General features: G+C 39.6%; 1 protein-coding gene across 1 annotated transcript in view; it reads left to right on the top strand.

Annotated features, from left to right (window-relative positions):
- COL4A1 (collagen type IV alpha 1 chain) overlaps positions 1-13,825 on the top strand; it is a gene marked incomplete at its 3' end in the record, with an annotated part of 35,488 nt that extends 21,663 nt beyond the window's left edge. The window contains exons 28-42 of the mRNA XM_010172568.1: positions 1,056-1,153; positions 1,805-1,955; positions 2,293-2,406; positions 2,813-2,980; positions 3,493-3,582; positions 4,180-4,332; positions 7,141-7,239; positions 7,331-7,420; positions 8,292-8,431; positions 9,317-9,447; positions 9,554-9,630; positions 10,286-10,384; positions 10,904-10,954; positions 12,838-13,023; positions 13,692-13,825. Of these exons, the coding sequence (XP_010170870.1) occupies positions 1,056-1,153; positions 1,805-1,955; positions 2,293-2,406; positions 2,813-2,980; positions 3,493-3,582; positions 4,180-4,332; positions 7,141-7,239; positions 7,331-7,420; positions 8,292-8,431; positions 9,317-9,447; positions 9,554-9,630; positions 10,286-10,384; positions 10,904-10,954; positions 12,838-13,023; positions 13,692-13,825 (1,781 nt within the window). The remainder of the gene's footprint in view (positions 1-1,055; positions 1,154-1,804; positions 1,956-2,292; positions 2,407-2,812; positions 2,981-3,492; positions 3,583-4,179; positions 4,333-7,140; positions 7,240-7,330; positions 7,421-8,291; positions 8,432-9,316; positions 9,448-9,553; positions 9,631-10,285; positions 10,385-10,903; positions 10,955-12,837; positions 13,024-13,691) is intronic.
- Positions 13,826-15,052: the final 1,227 nt, after the last annotated feature.

Below are 15,052 nucleotides of genomic sequence, written 5' to 3' on the forward strand. Positions count from 1 at the left end.
TTAGAAGGAGTCTAAATGTTCATTTTATAGTTTTGGATTTTTGGGAGATGCATTTCATAGTCCTGCTACTCATTTAGAACTAGATGACTCAGCTTTCAGCAGCCAACTCGGTCCCCAAAATTCTTGTGTGTCTTCGTTATTATTTCATTTATTATGATTCCACACACCAATGAACTGTGAGGGTCAGAAAGAGTTAATAAGGAGAAAGGGCAAATCTTTACCTGTGACCACCAGGAACTTTACCAGGTTCCTCCAAGGCTGATGTGGGACAAACCTGAACTGAAGACGCCTGTTGCGTCTGGAAAAGGATTGCTGTATGCTCTTTGATGCCAACAAGAAAGGAATGACACATCAAACACATTTCTTTCAAGGACCCTTCCTTGAATTCATCTCTGCCCAATGACTTTCCTGGCACTTAGCCTAAAAGCTGGATTTCTCACTCCCTGAGACCTTTGCCTGGAAGAGGAGTTTGATCTCAATTTATTGAGCCTGTGCTGGTGTTGCTAACTTTAAGTGATTTGTGGAATGTTGTATGTATTCCTTCCTGCATTCCCAAGGTGTGGGGCATGGGCCAGCTGTGGCATAGAAACCTTCTGTGTACAGCTCACATTGGGACATGTAGGATGTGTCACACGACATACACTGAACAAAAGGTGCTTATTCACAGATGGATTTTATTGTGTATCCCTCAGTCTGATGCCCCATACATTAAGTTACATTTTCCGAAGAAGACTTTGGGAACCTGGTTTTGCAGATAGGATGTTTCTCAATGACATGAACCCACAAGGCTCTTATTTTAAGAAACACAAAGTATTTATTTCTTCTAGGTGGTTGTTTCACATCATAAGCCAAATGCTGCACGAAGCTCAGCGTTTGAATCTCTGTTGAGACATTTGGGTGCTGGCATCTCTAGCAGTTTGACCTGTAAGACTACATAGACCTTTATAAACATGTCCTTGTGAGGATGTGAATAGTTCAGTTAGAGGCTTGAAGAAACAGCAGAGGACACTTAGAGTCTGAGACAGTAATGATGTGAGTTTTGTTTTGTTTTATAGGTTTCCAAGGTCAACCTGGCTCGCCCGGTCTGCCAGGGACTCCAGGAACCCCTGGCCTGGATGGTTTGCCAGGTGTACCAGGTTTACAAGGTCAAAAAGTAGGTGTCAGCTGCTGATACTGTTATCTGTGACTGCCCATGTTAAAAGGAATGTGTGCAAAGTTCCTGCTCTTTTTTAAAAAAAAAAATTATAGCATCATAGAGTGGTTTGGGTTGGAAGGGACCTTAAAGATCATCTAGTTCCACCCCCCCTGCCATCAGCAGGGACACCTTCCACTAGACCAGGTTGCTCAAAGCCTCATCCAGCCTGGCCTTAAACACTTCCAGGGAAGGGGCATCCACAGCTTCTCTGGTCACCCTGCCAGTGTTTCACCACCCTCACAGTAAAGAATTTCCTCCTCATGTCTAATCTAAACCCACCTTCTTCCAGTTTAAAGCCATTACCTCTTGTCCTATCACTATGTGCCCTTGTAAAAAGCACACATTGCCAGCTCATGTTGAACATCTCGTCCACCACCACCCCCAATTTGGCTAAACTGTTCTTAATCTTATGTTTCCCACTTTGCACACGAAGGAACAGATCCATCCATCCTATAGATGGATGAATGCTTGACATTAACACTAAAGGGCTTATGGCTCTGCCCTGAAGTGATATATAGCGCTGGCCTCTTGGGTGATTTAAATACAGTCAGTGAATGAATTCTTGGTTTTGATATGTTGATTCCCAATCTGTTGTGCTTCTTTGGCTAGGGTGAACCTGGTGTTGGTCTCCCTGGCCCTAAGGGATTGCCAGGCCCCCCAGGACCAGCTGGCATCCCTGGAGAAAAAGGAAGTCCAGGACTGCCTGGCTTACGGGGCGAGCAAGGCTTTCCAGGCATACCTGGACAGCAAGGATTCAGAGGTAACATTGCTGGGAAAATACAGTTCTGTGTTTATATTTCTTTTTTAAAGTCATTCACCCATAGATGCAGCAAAAAGTCTATTTGCCACTGAGATACCCTACTGATATCTCAGGGTATTGCCCTTTTTCCTTCCCCTTGTTTTCTCTTACCAACCACCAGTAGCAAATACTAGCAGCAAAGAGCAGCCCTTCCTCTAAGCCCAGGCAGGAGGTATTGGAGGCTGAAATGAGGTCTTGTTGGCCAAGTGCTTCCAAAGCGCCTCATCTAGCATCTTCAGCAAACAAGTTTTCAAACAATATTGGAGGATGCTCAGTCTATGTCTCTGTCTTCCCACAGGCGACCCTGGCCTCCCAGGACTGCAAGGCTTGCAGGGCCCTCCGGGTGCACCAGGACTGGGCCCTCAGGGCACGCCAGGACCTGCTGGGCAGCCAGGACCCCAGGGACCGCCAGGTGAGAGGAAAACACTGCCGTGATGGTGCTTAGGATTAGACTTTTGGCATAAATGGATATTGGCGTTAGTAAAAGTGTTGCTCATTAACTGTTTTGCAGTGTGAGGTTGGTGGGGTGCATGGGGGATGTGTTGATGGGCCTCCTCCATCTGGTCCAAAACGCAGGGCGAGACCACCTGAGAAAAAGCCTGCCATTTTGTTTGGTCTCCTCAGGTCATTGGTGGGTAATATATACAGGATCAAAGCCTCACTTAAAAAATGGGTACTATTTCTGCTGTCTGGCTTTAAGTTTCCATTCTTCATGCCATGAAATTTCTGAACCGCAGGTGGATGTTATCAGATATTCTTGTTAATGGTGTTCCCCATGCTGTATTAAGGACTAATCCTGTATCTTCTGTTTTTCCTAGGATTTCCTGGAATAAAAGGAGAAAGGGGCTTCCCTGGTATCCCAGGTCTAGATATGCCAGGACCAAAAGGGGATAAAGGTAGCCAGGGTCAGCCCGGAGTACCAGGGTCTGTGGGGTTACCTGGCCTGCCAGGTCCACAGGGGGCTGTTGGACTGAAAGGATCGGCAGGTAAACATCTTTTCCCTCGGAAACCGGAATCTTTGACAACTGCTTTATTAAGTTGTGGTAGCATGGCCCTTTCACTCAGTCAGGAATCGATCCATCAAAGCTTGGGAAAACACACAGGCTGACATCAGTAAAGCAGCTCTGTGCATATGTAGCTGAACTGCTACTCAACTCCTTTGGTGAATCAAATCCAGCAACTTGCAGGAACTATCCTTTAACCTGTAATAATGAAAGGGGATTATTCTGCACAGTTTCAGTGACAGAATGTGGTTTTAATAATAGGAAGTTTTAAGAATCTGTCAAAAACCCATTACAAACTGTGTTTTATTTAATTTTCATAACACTATTTTTACTGTTGCTTTCTCTATCAGGCTATTTTAGATTAGTCATCTTTGTCCTATTTTTCCTTAAATAGTGCAATTCCTAGTATGATAGGAAGTAAATAATTCTGTTTCTTGTACTTCCCTACGCTGCTTGCTTTATTTCTGTTGTTCACTCTTTCACTTTGGTTTCAGGACCAAAAGGAGAAATGGGAGTTATGGGAACTCCTGGATTGCCAGGAACTCCTGGACCAGTTGGAGATCGAGGGTTTCCCGGTGAAAAAGGTAAGAGAGAGATTTTCTCAAAACCAAAATTGTAAAATTCACCTTTTTCCTGGCAGAAGGCAAATCTGGTAATAACCAAATATAAGGAGTATACTTGGCCTAAGGAATGTTTTGTGTCAAGTAACTTCACTGTGACTTAGAAATAGTGTAAAAAGCCATATCCTAGGAGCAGTTGTGTATTTCAGCACCAAGCCAGGATTTTTGATCCGTTCTTCAACAACGTGAGAGTTTGCTAGGTGTGAGGATGCTATAGATATTACTCCAAGAAAAATACTGTGTTTTAAATTAGCCAGAAGGAAAGTCTTAATTAAATTCTTCAAATAATGCCCTGTATTACTGCCAAACTCCTATCTCTATTGTTTGGAGTGTCTAAAATTAATGGCTGTGAAGCAGGAATAGTATGTCAACTTTTTTGACGGAACTATTGTGAAGTCCTGGTATAAAAAAAACTTCATATGAGATAAATTAAATGTTCTAGAGCATGATAATCAGTGCTCAAAATTTTGAATAAATAGCTAATTTAATTTGCTGTTGTCTACTAAATATTTTTGCAAAGTTTTATATGCCACTATAATATTCTATGCTATCCCTTTACAGGTAGCCAAGGTTTCAAAGGTGTAGTTGGACCACAGGGTGATCCTGGTGTCAAAGGAGATAAAGGTGAAGCTGGTCTCCCAGGAAAACCTGGAACAATGGACAACATGGACATGGTTAGTCTCAAAGGCCAAAAGGGAGATCAAGGAGAAAAAGGTAACTTTAGTCTCCAACTGTGGATAAGAGTAATTAACTCTCATATACTGTTAAGCAGCAATGCTTTGAGTTCAGTTTTATCTTAGTTCTAGACAACAGTTTTAAAAATAACATTAAAGAATTTCACACAGCAAATGCAGATACTTTTCTGGTACCTTACAACTCCATAGGAACAAAGATTAATCACAGGCAGAAAGGTTTTAGCTCTTATAAAATCCATCTTACCTCTTTTATCAGAAGACTCTTCCAAAAGAAAACAAATCTTAAAAGTAGAAACTAGAGCTTGCTAGAAGAGAAGACCTGTCTTTCATGTAAAACAAATAGTGAAAACACTGTTGTGGCCATGAAGACCAATGGATACTGTAAGAAAAAGTGGGTAGCCGTTTTTGGCAAACATGCTTCTTTGTGACCTGAAGAAATTTCAGGAAAGACACATGTGTATGCCACTGGTACCAAAAGATCAACTTATGTCAGTTTAGAAACATCTGGAAACACGCAGGAGAAAGGCAATCAGCTTTCCCCTTAGAAACTTAACGGTGGTAGAGATATTAGGTTTTTTTAGACAATGCATTCTTCTTGGATTTTTATTTTTAATGCTACATGAAAGTTTAATTGTTTAAGATCATTCTCTCTCCTGTTTTTCTTTTCAAAGAAAAAATAGTGTATATTTTATATATTTTTATTCCTTGTCCTTTTTTATTATGGTTTACTTTTTATTAACAAATCCCATAAGACTTTTTAAATAAATGATAACTGTTTTAGTTAAAATAGAAGTGTAGGGCTTAGAAGGGAGCTACCAAGATCACATAGTCTTCCATTTCCCTCAAGCAAATCCTTCAGCCTTTCATTGTATATCATATTTTCAAAAATAATTATAATTCTTGTTACCCTTTCTGGATTCTCCCCAATTTGGCTGCATCCTTGTTAGAGTGCACTTTACTGAAACAAGTCAAGTATTTCAACTCAGGTCCTGCTAGAATGAAATTTCCCTTTCTTGAAGCAACAGCTGGCTCAGTTTGTGATTAGCTGTAGTTCTTAGTCCTTTACTTCTAGACTGCTGCCTATGCAATCATTTTTTTATTTTGTATGCATGCATTTGCCTTCTCCTCACCACATATGTGGTGCATTACACTTCTTGAATTTTCTGATGTTAATTTTCAACCTTTACTCCAACTCTTCAAAATTCTTCTGCAGTCTAATCCTGTGCTCTTTTCAAACCGTTCCAGTTAAGTGTCATCTGTACATTTCATCAGTGTATTCTCTGTTGGGCCCAGGATAGAGCACTCAAGACTCTTTTCCAGTTTGGCAGTGAATCATCAATAACTATACTATGTTATATTTGAATTGTGGGAACAGGAGAGTTTCCCAGTCCAAGTACCTCTTATCTCCATGTCCTGACTCCTTGACAGAATGAGACCATGTGTCCCAGTTGGGTCTCAGAGAAACCTAGGCATGTGGATAGGCAGTGCCTTCCAGCTTAGACAGCCAGGGACTGCAAGGGAGGGCAGGAGCAAGTGTGGAGTGCATCTGCCTCTAAGCTGGGATACAGCTTCTGAGGGCACTTTTGTATTTGATGTATTTGAAATCTATAAAGATTTTATCTAGATTCTGATCTTGGTGTATGTAGTGGTATGGAAAGCCCTAAACCAAATCCGCATAGGTTGTTTTTCATTACTTTCTTATCTTCTATTCACCTGTAGGTTGACTGATAATTGGTTTTATTTCCTTTCCTGAAATCCAAATTAGGCACACTGGTTACATGCATATAAAGAAGCCTTTGCTGAGAAATTCAAATGGTTAATTTCTTTGGTTTCTAACATACTAATCTCTCCAGCACGAATAATGCACTCTTGCAAACTTGTTCTGCCTTTTCCTGACCACACAGTCTACAGATTGGCCTGGCTCACACAGCCTGGAAGGGTCGGTTCCAAACAGACTCTGCTGTTATTTTGCCCATCTCATCCTCTTCAACCTAATGATACTTATCACCAGCAGAGAAAAATAATGTAGTTATACTCCATAGCTTTGCTGATCTATAGCTGCCTTCATCTCTTTGGGCATGAATATCACAGTAATGTTTTAAAAAGCTTCTAAAATCCATACTGTGCAGACAAGACACAGTATTTTTATGGAAGATTGTTAGTGATGTTTAATGAAAATTTTTGTTTCAGACATCTTGGGTTATTTTTAATAAAATTTGCTTCCTTAAAAACATTCAGCGAGCTATCTTCAGTAACCTATTGTCTTGCACCTGTGTGAAACATAACAGAAAGGGTTATGACCAAAAATCTTGGACCTTAAAGCTGCAGAGGAGGCAAACCACAGAGTTAGAGGTGGAGCCTTCTGGAGTTATGCAGTTACTTTAACATTAGATAGAATGGAGGAAACAGCAAATTTCTGGTTGTGAACTGGTTGTTCAAATGTACCTTTTTAGACAGCAGAGCAGTCAAATCAGTCATTTCTGTTAACACTTGATATTGTCTGGCACTTCTGAAGTAACTCATTAATCTAACTCAAACACGTTTGTTTGCAATTTCTTTTAAAGATATAACTTGCTTTGTAATTTGTACAGAGACCTGTAAAATTGTAATAGTTTTCAGCCGTTCTTCAGCAGTAGTTTAGTGACTAGGGAGTTGTGCTTTACTCAAGTGTGACGCTACTGTACAACATATGAAGCTTGAGTTCAGCCATTTCCTTGTTCAGCAGAGAAGCTACACTGATCAAAAATTAACTAAAAGGATTATTATGTGGCATTACAGTAAATTTTGATAAAACTGATCTCACTGTGTTTGTTTTCTTGGTGTCCAGGGGACCATGGAGCAACAGGAGAAAAAGGGTTACGTGGGGAATATGGAGAACCAGGAATTCCAGGGAAGGATGGTGAACCTGGTACGCCAGGACATCCAGGTATGTCTGAAGCTAGCAACAGAGAGACTGTTCATCAGGTGTTTTAGACCACATTAACTTATGGGACTCTTAATTTCTCTGCTGTCCATAGGACCAAAAGGTGATCAGGGCCCCCCAGGGTACCCAGGTGATCCAGGACTTCCAGGACAAAAAGGATCGGTTGGTGAAATGGGTTTGCCAGGTACTGATTGCTGGGAATGTCTTATTGTTATTTTCCTCAAGTTAATATAGAACATTATGAGAGACCTGTGTGCAATATTTGTTGGTGTAGATCTACTGAATGGTTACACTATTTGCAGTGTCTGAATTTTAGACTTTTGAGACATTGCTTTCTCAATCCTATTGTGATATACAAATAATAGGATGGTTTCCTAAGTTTCTACATGTGAATCCTTTAGCTGGATGTGTAAGATTTGTGTATTTGTTGCAGGCAGGCAGTTCTTCAAGTGATACTTGTTTGTCTGTCTGTCTGTTTCTGCTAGTGTGTGAACTGCATTAAGCTTTATGTTTATTTTCCCCCTTCTAAAAAGTTTAGTGAGGTGCTGTGTACTGCTTGTTAATTATAAAAGTAGTGGTCTGGGAAGAGTGTTGTTGTGGAGGGGATTGGTAAAGAATAGAATGGAGAAGAACTTACGTCTCAACACAGAAACTTTGTTCAGATGGCTTTGTGCCTAGCATATTTAGGAAATCAAGGGTGAAAGACTGAAATGGTAAAGGAAGACAGAAAAAATTGCTACAGCAGAGTCTCTTTGTCACTGTGGTCCTGTTAGAAATTATTCAAATCAACGTAAACTTTTATTCAAATAATATTTTTAGCAAGAGCTCTGTTTACTCTGAATCCAAGATTATGACCTTCTCCTAAGAGGAGAGCTGATCTTCCCGTAAAAAGTCCCATTTAGAGAGTGAATCTAAAAAGTTAATTTACTAGCTATTTTAGTGAGTTACATTACTTTTCTAGCTCTGAGTAGCTAAGGCAACACTGCACAATCATTGTCAACACTGCTGTGGTACCACTAGTTCTGATAGACCCATTTTTCCTCTTCTCTTACTAGGAACACCTGGAGAAAAGGGTCTGCCGGGAGTACCAGGTTCACCAGGCACACCAGGGTTCCCTGGGCAAAAAGGTGAAAAGGGAGACAAAGGAGCACCAGGTTTTCCTGGAATTGGCTTTCCAGGTTCTCCTGGTGAGAAGGTATTTGCTCTCCTAAGGATTTAATTGTCTGTTTCTGCCAAGTACCTCATTTGAAAAGATGCTGTTGGCCTTTAAGCTATTTTATTATATTTTCTATTATGCTCATTTAAATACCTGATGAGAAACTTGAAATGGGTGCATATGTGCAAGTTTAGGTTCATTATGTTGATGAGACCATTGTCTCCAATGTTCTTATTTATTCTGTCTCTTCAGAATAGGCTAGGAATGTGGGGGAGGGGAAAAACTTTCAAAAATACTAAGTAGATAACGTGAAAAGGGCTTCTTACAAACAGACTAAATCGCACTGAAATAGTGTTTCTGTTCTTCTACAGAGATACTGGGAAGTGGAAAAAAAACTATAAAGTGCTCAGATATTACTGCAAAGAGAACTGTATTAATACTGTCTGTAAAGTTAATTTAATCTCTAATGGTATTCTAATAGGATTCTCATTTGTTTCACTTCCTTTTCTTAGCTATACAATGACAGTAATCATGAATTTATAAGTAAAAATTGTAAAAATAAAACTTGCTGATCTGGTAGTGAACTCGCTGAAGACTTAAAAAAAGATTTTTTTGAAGATGATTAAGCTTAATACATAAGATAAGAGGCTAATTTGGAATAGACTTTGTAAAAACCATCATAAAAATGCATAAAAACCTACTCATTTTCATATGTAGGTATTAAGCAATTGCTAGAAAAGTCAATAATTCTGATAGTGGAATTTAATGCCAAATTTAATACTAAATTACTTTGTTTCTAAATGGAAAAAGAGTTAAATTCTTTATAAGTCTCATGGATAAGAGAGGTGACATCTACTATTGCAAACAGAAAAAGCTGTTTCAGAATGAATGTCTGGGTTCTATAATGTGTGCTGCTTCTTCTAGGGAGAACCAGGAAGAACGGGTAGTCCAGGTTTATCCGGAGATAAAGGTGAAAAGGGTAGTTCAGGAATTCCTGGAATGCCGGGTGCCCCAGGTCCCAAAGGATCCCCTGGCATGGCAGGATTTCCAGGCAAGTGTTTTTATACTTCAATAAAACAGAAATTGCAGTGAAAAAATAATGTGAAACTTATACCAAATATCCCACATGTAAACTCATGTCTTCTTCCTTTCTTTAGGGAGCCCTGGCCGCCATGGAGAAAAGGGTGAAAAAGGGCTTCCTGGCTTAAGTGGCATTCCAGGTTTAAAAGGAGAACCAGGTAGAAAAGAAATATAAAGCAACAAATGCTACTTAAAGTATCGTTCACCTCCAGGCAGTGGCTAAAACAAATACTGTGGCATTCTACATTGGTTTTGGCTCAGATATTTCCTGGTACATTTGTTCATTTCATAAGCAAAAAATGACAGTGCTGTTTCCCAGGTAAATCTGAGTCAATGTAGTGTGGGGCTAGTACTTCTTTTGCACTGTTTGTGGAAGAGATCTTACCACCTTCCACAAGACTGGTTGTTGCTATAGCCATTAGTTCTGTTGTTTCTCAGTTCATTTAAAAACAGTAAAGTTGATCCATGGGCCCAAACCTGAATCACCACATTATCATCATTACACAGATGTTAAAGAGGCAATAGAGTAGGGAGGAGATCGAGTCCATTGCTCTTGAGTATAACAACATTTTTGGTCTTGGAGCCTTGCGTTCTTAGTTTACTGGCTGCAGGACACATCGTCTCATTGGACAATGGGCTGTGCTATTCACATGTCTTTGCTGGAGTTCCTGCACTCTGAACTCACTGAGATTCATGACAATTAGCTATGTCAAAATCTGTAATACTTGAGCCTTGTCTTACACTGATGTAAAATGTAAAAAAAAGAAATCTGGTGATTCATAGGTGAACTGAAAATGACAATGATTTTTTCAGGTGAACCTGGTGTTCCGGGTCCTGCTGGTTCCATTGGACAGAAGGGTGAACCAGGTTATGATGGGATTCCAGGTGCAGCTGGTGCAAAGGGGGAACAAGGTACTGTGATTGTCATGTTAAGTTTATAGGTTAAAAAAATGCACAGAGACAGGCTACACAAGACTGACTGGTAGGGAGGTGTGCTGGGTTTGAGGTACTTCGGGTTGAACCTTAGAAAATAAAGTTAGTATGTTGTCTTGCAAATTACTGACTATCATACATCATTGTAAAGCTGCTAATTTAGATGAACAACTGTGCTTAATCAATGTAATCTTGAAATAATTTCTCTCACAAAAGCTGACTATACTTTGAAGAATGAACATGTTTTGGAATTAATTTTGGTCTGCAACTTACCTGTGAAATAATGGAGCAGGCTTACCTTTTCTTAGGGTAGGGCTTTCGGTCATACAGGACCCATTGTACTAGATACAATACCACTACATAACAAAGACAGTCTCTGCCCTGAAGAACTTTTGCATAAACCATTTATTTAGATTTTATATTTACTTAATATACTTTGTTCTTTACAGATTAAAGTACTGTCCCATCTTCTAATTTTTTGCTGCCTCTATATTACAGGTATTCCAGGCAGAGGACTTCCAGGATTTCCCGGTGCAAAGGGAGATAAAGGTAAAACACTTCTTGAAACAAGCAGTAAACCTCCCTCCCAACATACTATAAACTTAATTCAGACATACTTTCTACTTCATTCCTTTACATGCTATACCTTTTCAGAGCAGGCAGAAGCTCTGAGAGGCTCAAATACTAATTTCTGTTACAGTGGCAGCATCTTGGACATGAGTTAGATATTCCCTAAAATAGGTAATTATTCATAGTGTGGAATTTACTGCAAGCTGTACTGTGATGAGTTAATATAAATAACTCCTGTATTTGTGTGCTGTGCTTTTGACTTCAAGTATTTCCTACTGTTTTTCTACTAATTTTGCAAGAATCAAAGTCTAGTGAGGCTCTGTGTACCAGAGAGCTAAAGACAGTAGTTCCGTGGCCAGGATACCGCAGTAATTTTTTACCTGAGTCTGTTGTGCAGCCAAAATGCAATTTTATTTGTTACTGAAATAGATACTCTCTATAGCTCAGTAGAACATGTCTAAGCTACACACAGGAGCATGGTGCAGAGATGCAAACGGTAGCAGAGACCTGATGAGATCTTACTGAAAATTGTTATTACCTAGACTCAGGACTTATTAGCTTGGGTTCAGGCACACAGCTATCACAATTTCAAGACCACTTGTGGTCTTCACAAAGTGTGTCACTAGACTGTGCTGTGAGGATGGCTTGATTGGCTTGAGTCAGCACTTGTTCAAGGTGTCTGTAATACACCATACTCCATTTTATTAAATAAGTATATCCTGGAAACCAGACTGCAATAGATACAATAGTGAAGAAATATCAAACTGCTGCTGATAAAGGAAATTGTGTGCAATTAAAGGATTTTCAATTTTAAGCATCCAGAAACCAAAAAAGATTCAACTAATCCATCTATGAAATTAACGTGACATGGCAGATTTTGAAGACCTCACATAGCTTGAAATATCAATACCCTACCTCACTCATTCATTCTATGAATACAGGACAATCAAAAATGATAAACCATAATTTTAGAATAACTTTTATTTACCATCTCAGAGTAAATAACAGTCACTAATTGCTGAGAAAGCCTAGTGTTATGGAACTTATTTTAATAAGCAGAGTTTCTAATCATAGCTCTCATAAGGCATGTAGAATGCTAGGTGATGAGAACACTTTTCTCACCTTACCTATCTCTCTCATTTTGTCAGCACAGATCATTTGAAAATATCTGGTTTTAGAGTAAATAGATAACTGACTGACATCGTTTGTGTTCCGAATGTATTGTAGTTCCAAAAAAGCAAGTCCAGGATTTAAAGACGCTGATCTGTTTAGGCAAAGAGCCAGGGATAGTGTTCTATACATATTTATCTTATTATTATACTTACACCAGCTAATCTATGTTCTTTTTGCTCAATCATGGTCAAAAATTCAACTGAATTGCAAATGTTAGCTATTTATACAAGCCTGAAAGTAAGTACTAAGTGTCTAAATCTAGATCTTAATAAAAATATATATTCCCTTTTTCTCCAGGAGCAAGTCCTTTTGTGCATAGTCAAGCAAAACATCCATTATTCAGCCATGACCATGATTGTAATGGACTAAGGGTCTTTATATTCCTTGTGGAAGGACTGACAGAGAGATGCTGAATGTTCATCTATTTTTAGAGTGAATTAAAATAGCCCAGTGATCAGTTTAGTTAAGAAAAGATATGTTAGTCAAGCTACTATTTTCCTCATACTTTATGTTATAATGTGGAGAATAATGCAGTTTTCCTAAAGTTTTGCATTTTTATATAAATGTGTAAAGGCAAGGTCAATATTTTCTTAAGGAATAAAGCTTACTATGAGTGGATAATAAGGGAGAAGGTTTAAGTGATTGTGATCTGTTCTCTAATCATGTTTTGGGGTTGTTTCCAATCTTAGGTGCAAAAGGTGATGTGGGTTTTCCAGGATCCCCAGGAAGTCCGGGGATCCCAGGCCTGAAAGGAGAACCAGGATATGCTGGTCCACCAGGCCCTAAGGGCAGCCAAGGTCTTCCTGGACTACCAGGAAGTGCAATTGAGGGCCCTAAAGGAGACAGAGGACCACAAGGCCAGCCTGGCCTTCCAGGTGATTCTTTATCTTCAGTATTAATGTACTGCTGTTAATCAAAGCTCACCTAATTAATTAATAATATAATCAATATTGCATATCCTTGTTTATCCTCTTCTCACAGATCAGAGAAAAGCTCCCCTGTATAGGCAGTTTGGCATTATGTCCTGGAACAGGCTGATTTTATGTCCTTGGGCAGTAGGTTTTGTCCAAAAGACTTTCTGATGTTGAGAGGTTTGCCTCCCATTTCCATGTTTCCCTCTGGACTTTATTTACTGTTTCAAGGTAGCCATGACTGTCTGTTCCTATGTCCTGGAGTGTTAATGTGTTTAAAAATGGCCCAACATGGCCTTACCTTGACAGTGGCCCTGTGCTAGATGTTAGGGAGGAGAGCAGAGCAGAGCTGCAAATGTCTCTAGCCTGTTCACACCTGAGAACATACCATCTGTTTGTTCCACAATATAGAAAGCTCTCCACTATTTTCCATCAGCCACAGGCTGATAAATGGTAGATGTCCAGTCAGGCAGGGAGCCGTGTGGACCTCCCTGCAACAGATTCTCCTGCTTATTTTCTTGAAAAGTTGTTATGATAATTCTGCCCATCTGTAGATTGAGCCAGCTCATCCTCCATCAGGTAATGCTCTGAACAAATTTTGCCACTAAATACTCTCTTCTTCTGATTTGTAGGTTTGCCAGGTCCAACAGGGCCACCAGGACCCCCAGGTCTGAAAGGAGCCAAAGGAGAGCAGGGGAGCAGTGGCTGGCCTGGGACTCCTGGGAGTCCGGGAGTCAAAGGTGATCCGGGTTTCCAGGGACTGCCGGTAAGTTACTTTCAGTACACTCCAGATTTGCTGAATGCTGGTTCTTGTAATTAATGGATATATTAATCATTTCTTGTTCAAAATAATGATACTTTATGATCAAAGTGCCTTTGGACTCACTGCTGATGATGTAAAGTCAGTTTGAAAACATTTCAATTCTCTCCTTTTAAGGGCTGCCTACCAATAAGCCCCAGTGAGCTAATGAACTTATTAGAAATTTATAGATAGTGAGTGGTAACATACAACACCCAGAATGTAATTTACAGTGTATTAACAGTACAGGATAGCTTCAGCACAGCCATAAATCCTGTAAATGCATTAGTAGTTAATTTTAAAGGTTGCATATTTCATGATAAATTGCCTTTTGAAAATACCTGAACTGTTTGGTTTTGTTATGAAACCTTCCAAATGAAGTGCACTTTCAGTACTGTCAGTGATGAAATGTAGCTGCTGATTTAGAAATACAAACAGGCAATGCTATTAATACATTTTTTGTCATATATTATTCATTTTCCCTTATCTAAACCAGTCCCTTTTCTGTATATTGGGGAGAATGAAGTAGAATAGGATGGTCACCCAGAATACTTAGAGTGTCTGCTGCCTTTTACCACATTGAAAGATATGGTCTATACTTTAACTTTTCATCTCCTCTCTCCTACTAAGAAAATAATAATAATAATAAAATTTATGTAAAAAGGAATAAGAAAGTAGGTAGGTATGACTCAACAATTCCTAGTGTACAAAAGGAAGGAAGACTGAGGAATAAGGTCCTGATGTGAAAAGCAGGATACTGATAGTGGACTTAAAAAGTCCATGTTGTTCTTGATAATGCAGAGATATACTGCGTCCTTTTCTGCATCTGGGAGACATTAAGGATTTGCTTCAGTGTTCTGACACTAGATCTTGGTTATGCCTTTTTATCTTTGATATCATACCATACCAGCTTTGAAGGTAGTAAATTTCACAGAATCAGAATGTGAGGGGTTGGAAGGGACCTCAGGAGATCATCTAGTCCATCCCCCATGACAAAGCGGGTTTCCTACACCAGGTTGCACAGGAAAGCGTCCAGGCGGGTTTTGAACATCTCCAGAGATGGAGACTCCACAACCTCTCAGGGCAGCCTGTCCCAGTGCTCCAACACCCTCACAATAAAGAAGTTTTTCCTTAGGTTTGTCTGGAACTTCCAGTGTTCTAATTTTTTTCCCATTGCCCCTTGTCCTGTCACCA

Source organism: Antrostomus carolinensis, unplaced genomic scaffold (assembly GCF_000700745.2).
Source record: "Antrostomus carolinensis isolate BGI_N321 unplaced genomic scaffold, ASM70074v2 scaffold8807, whole genome shotgun sequence".
Lineage (NCBI taxonomy): Eukaryota > Metazoa > Chordata > Aves > Caprimulgiformes > Caprimulgidae > Antrostomus > Antrostomus carolinensis.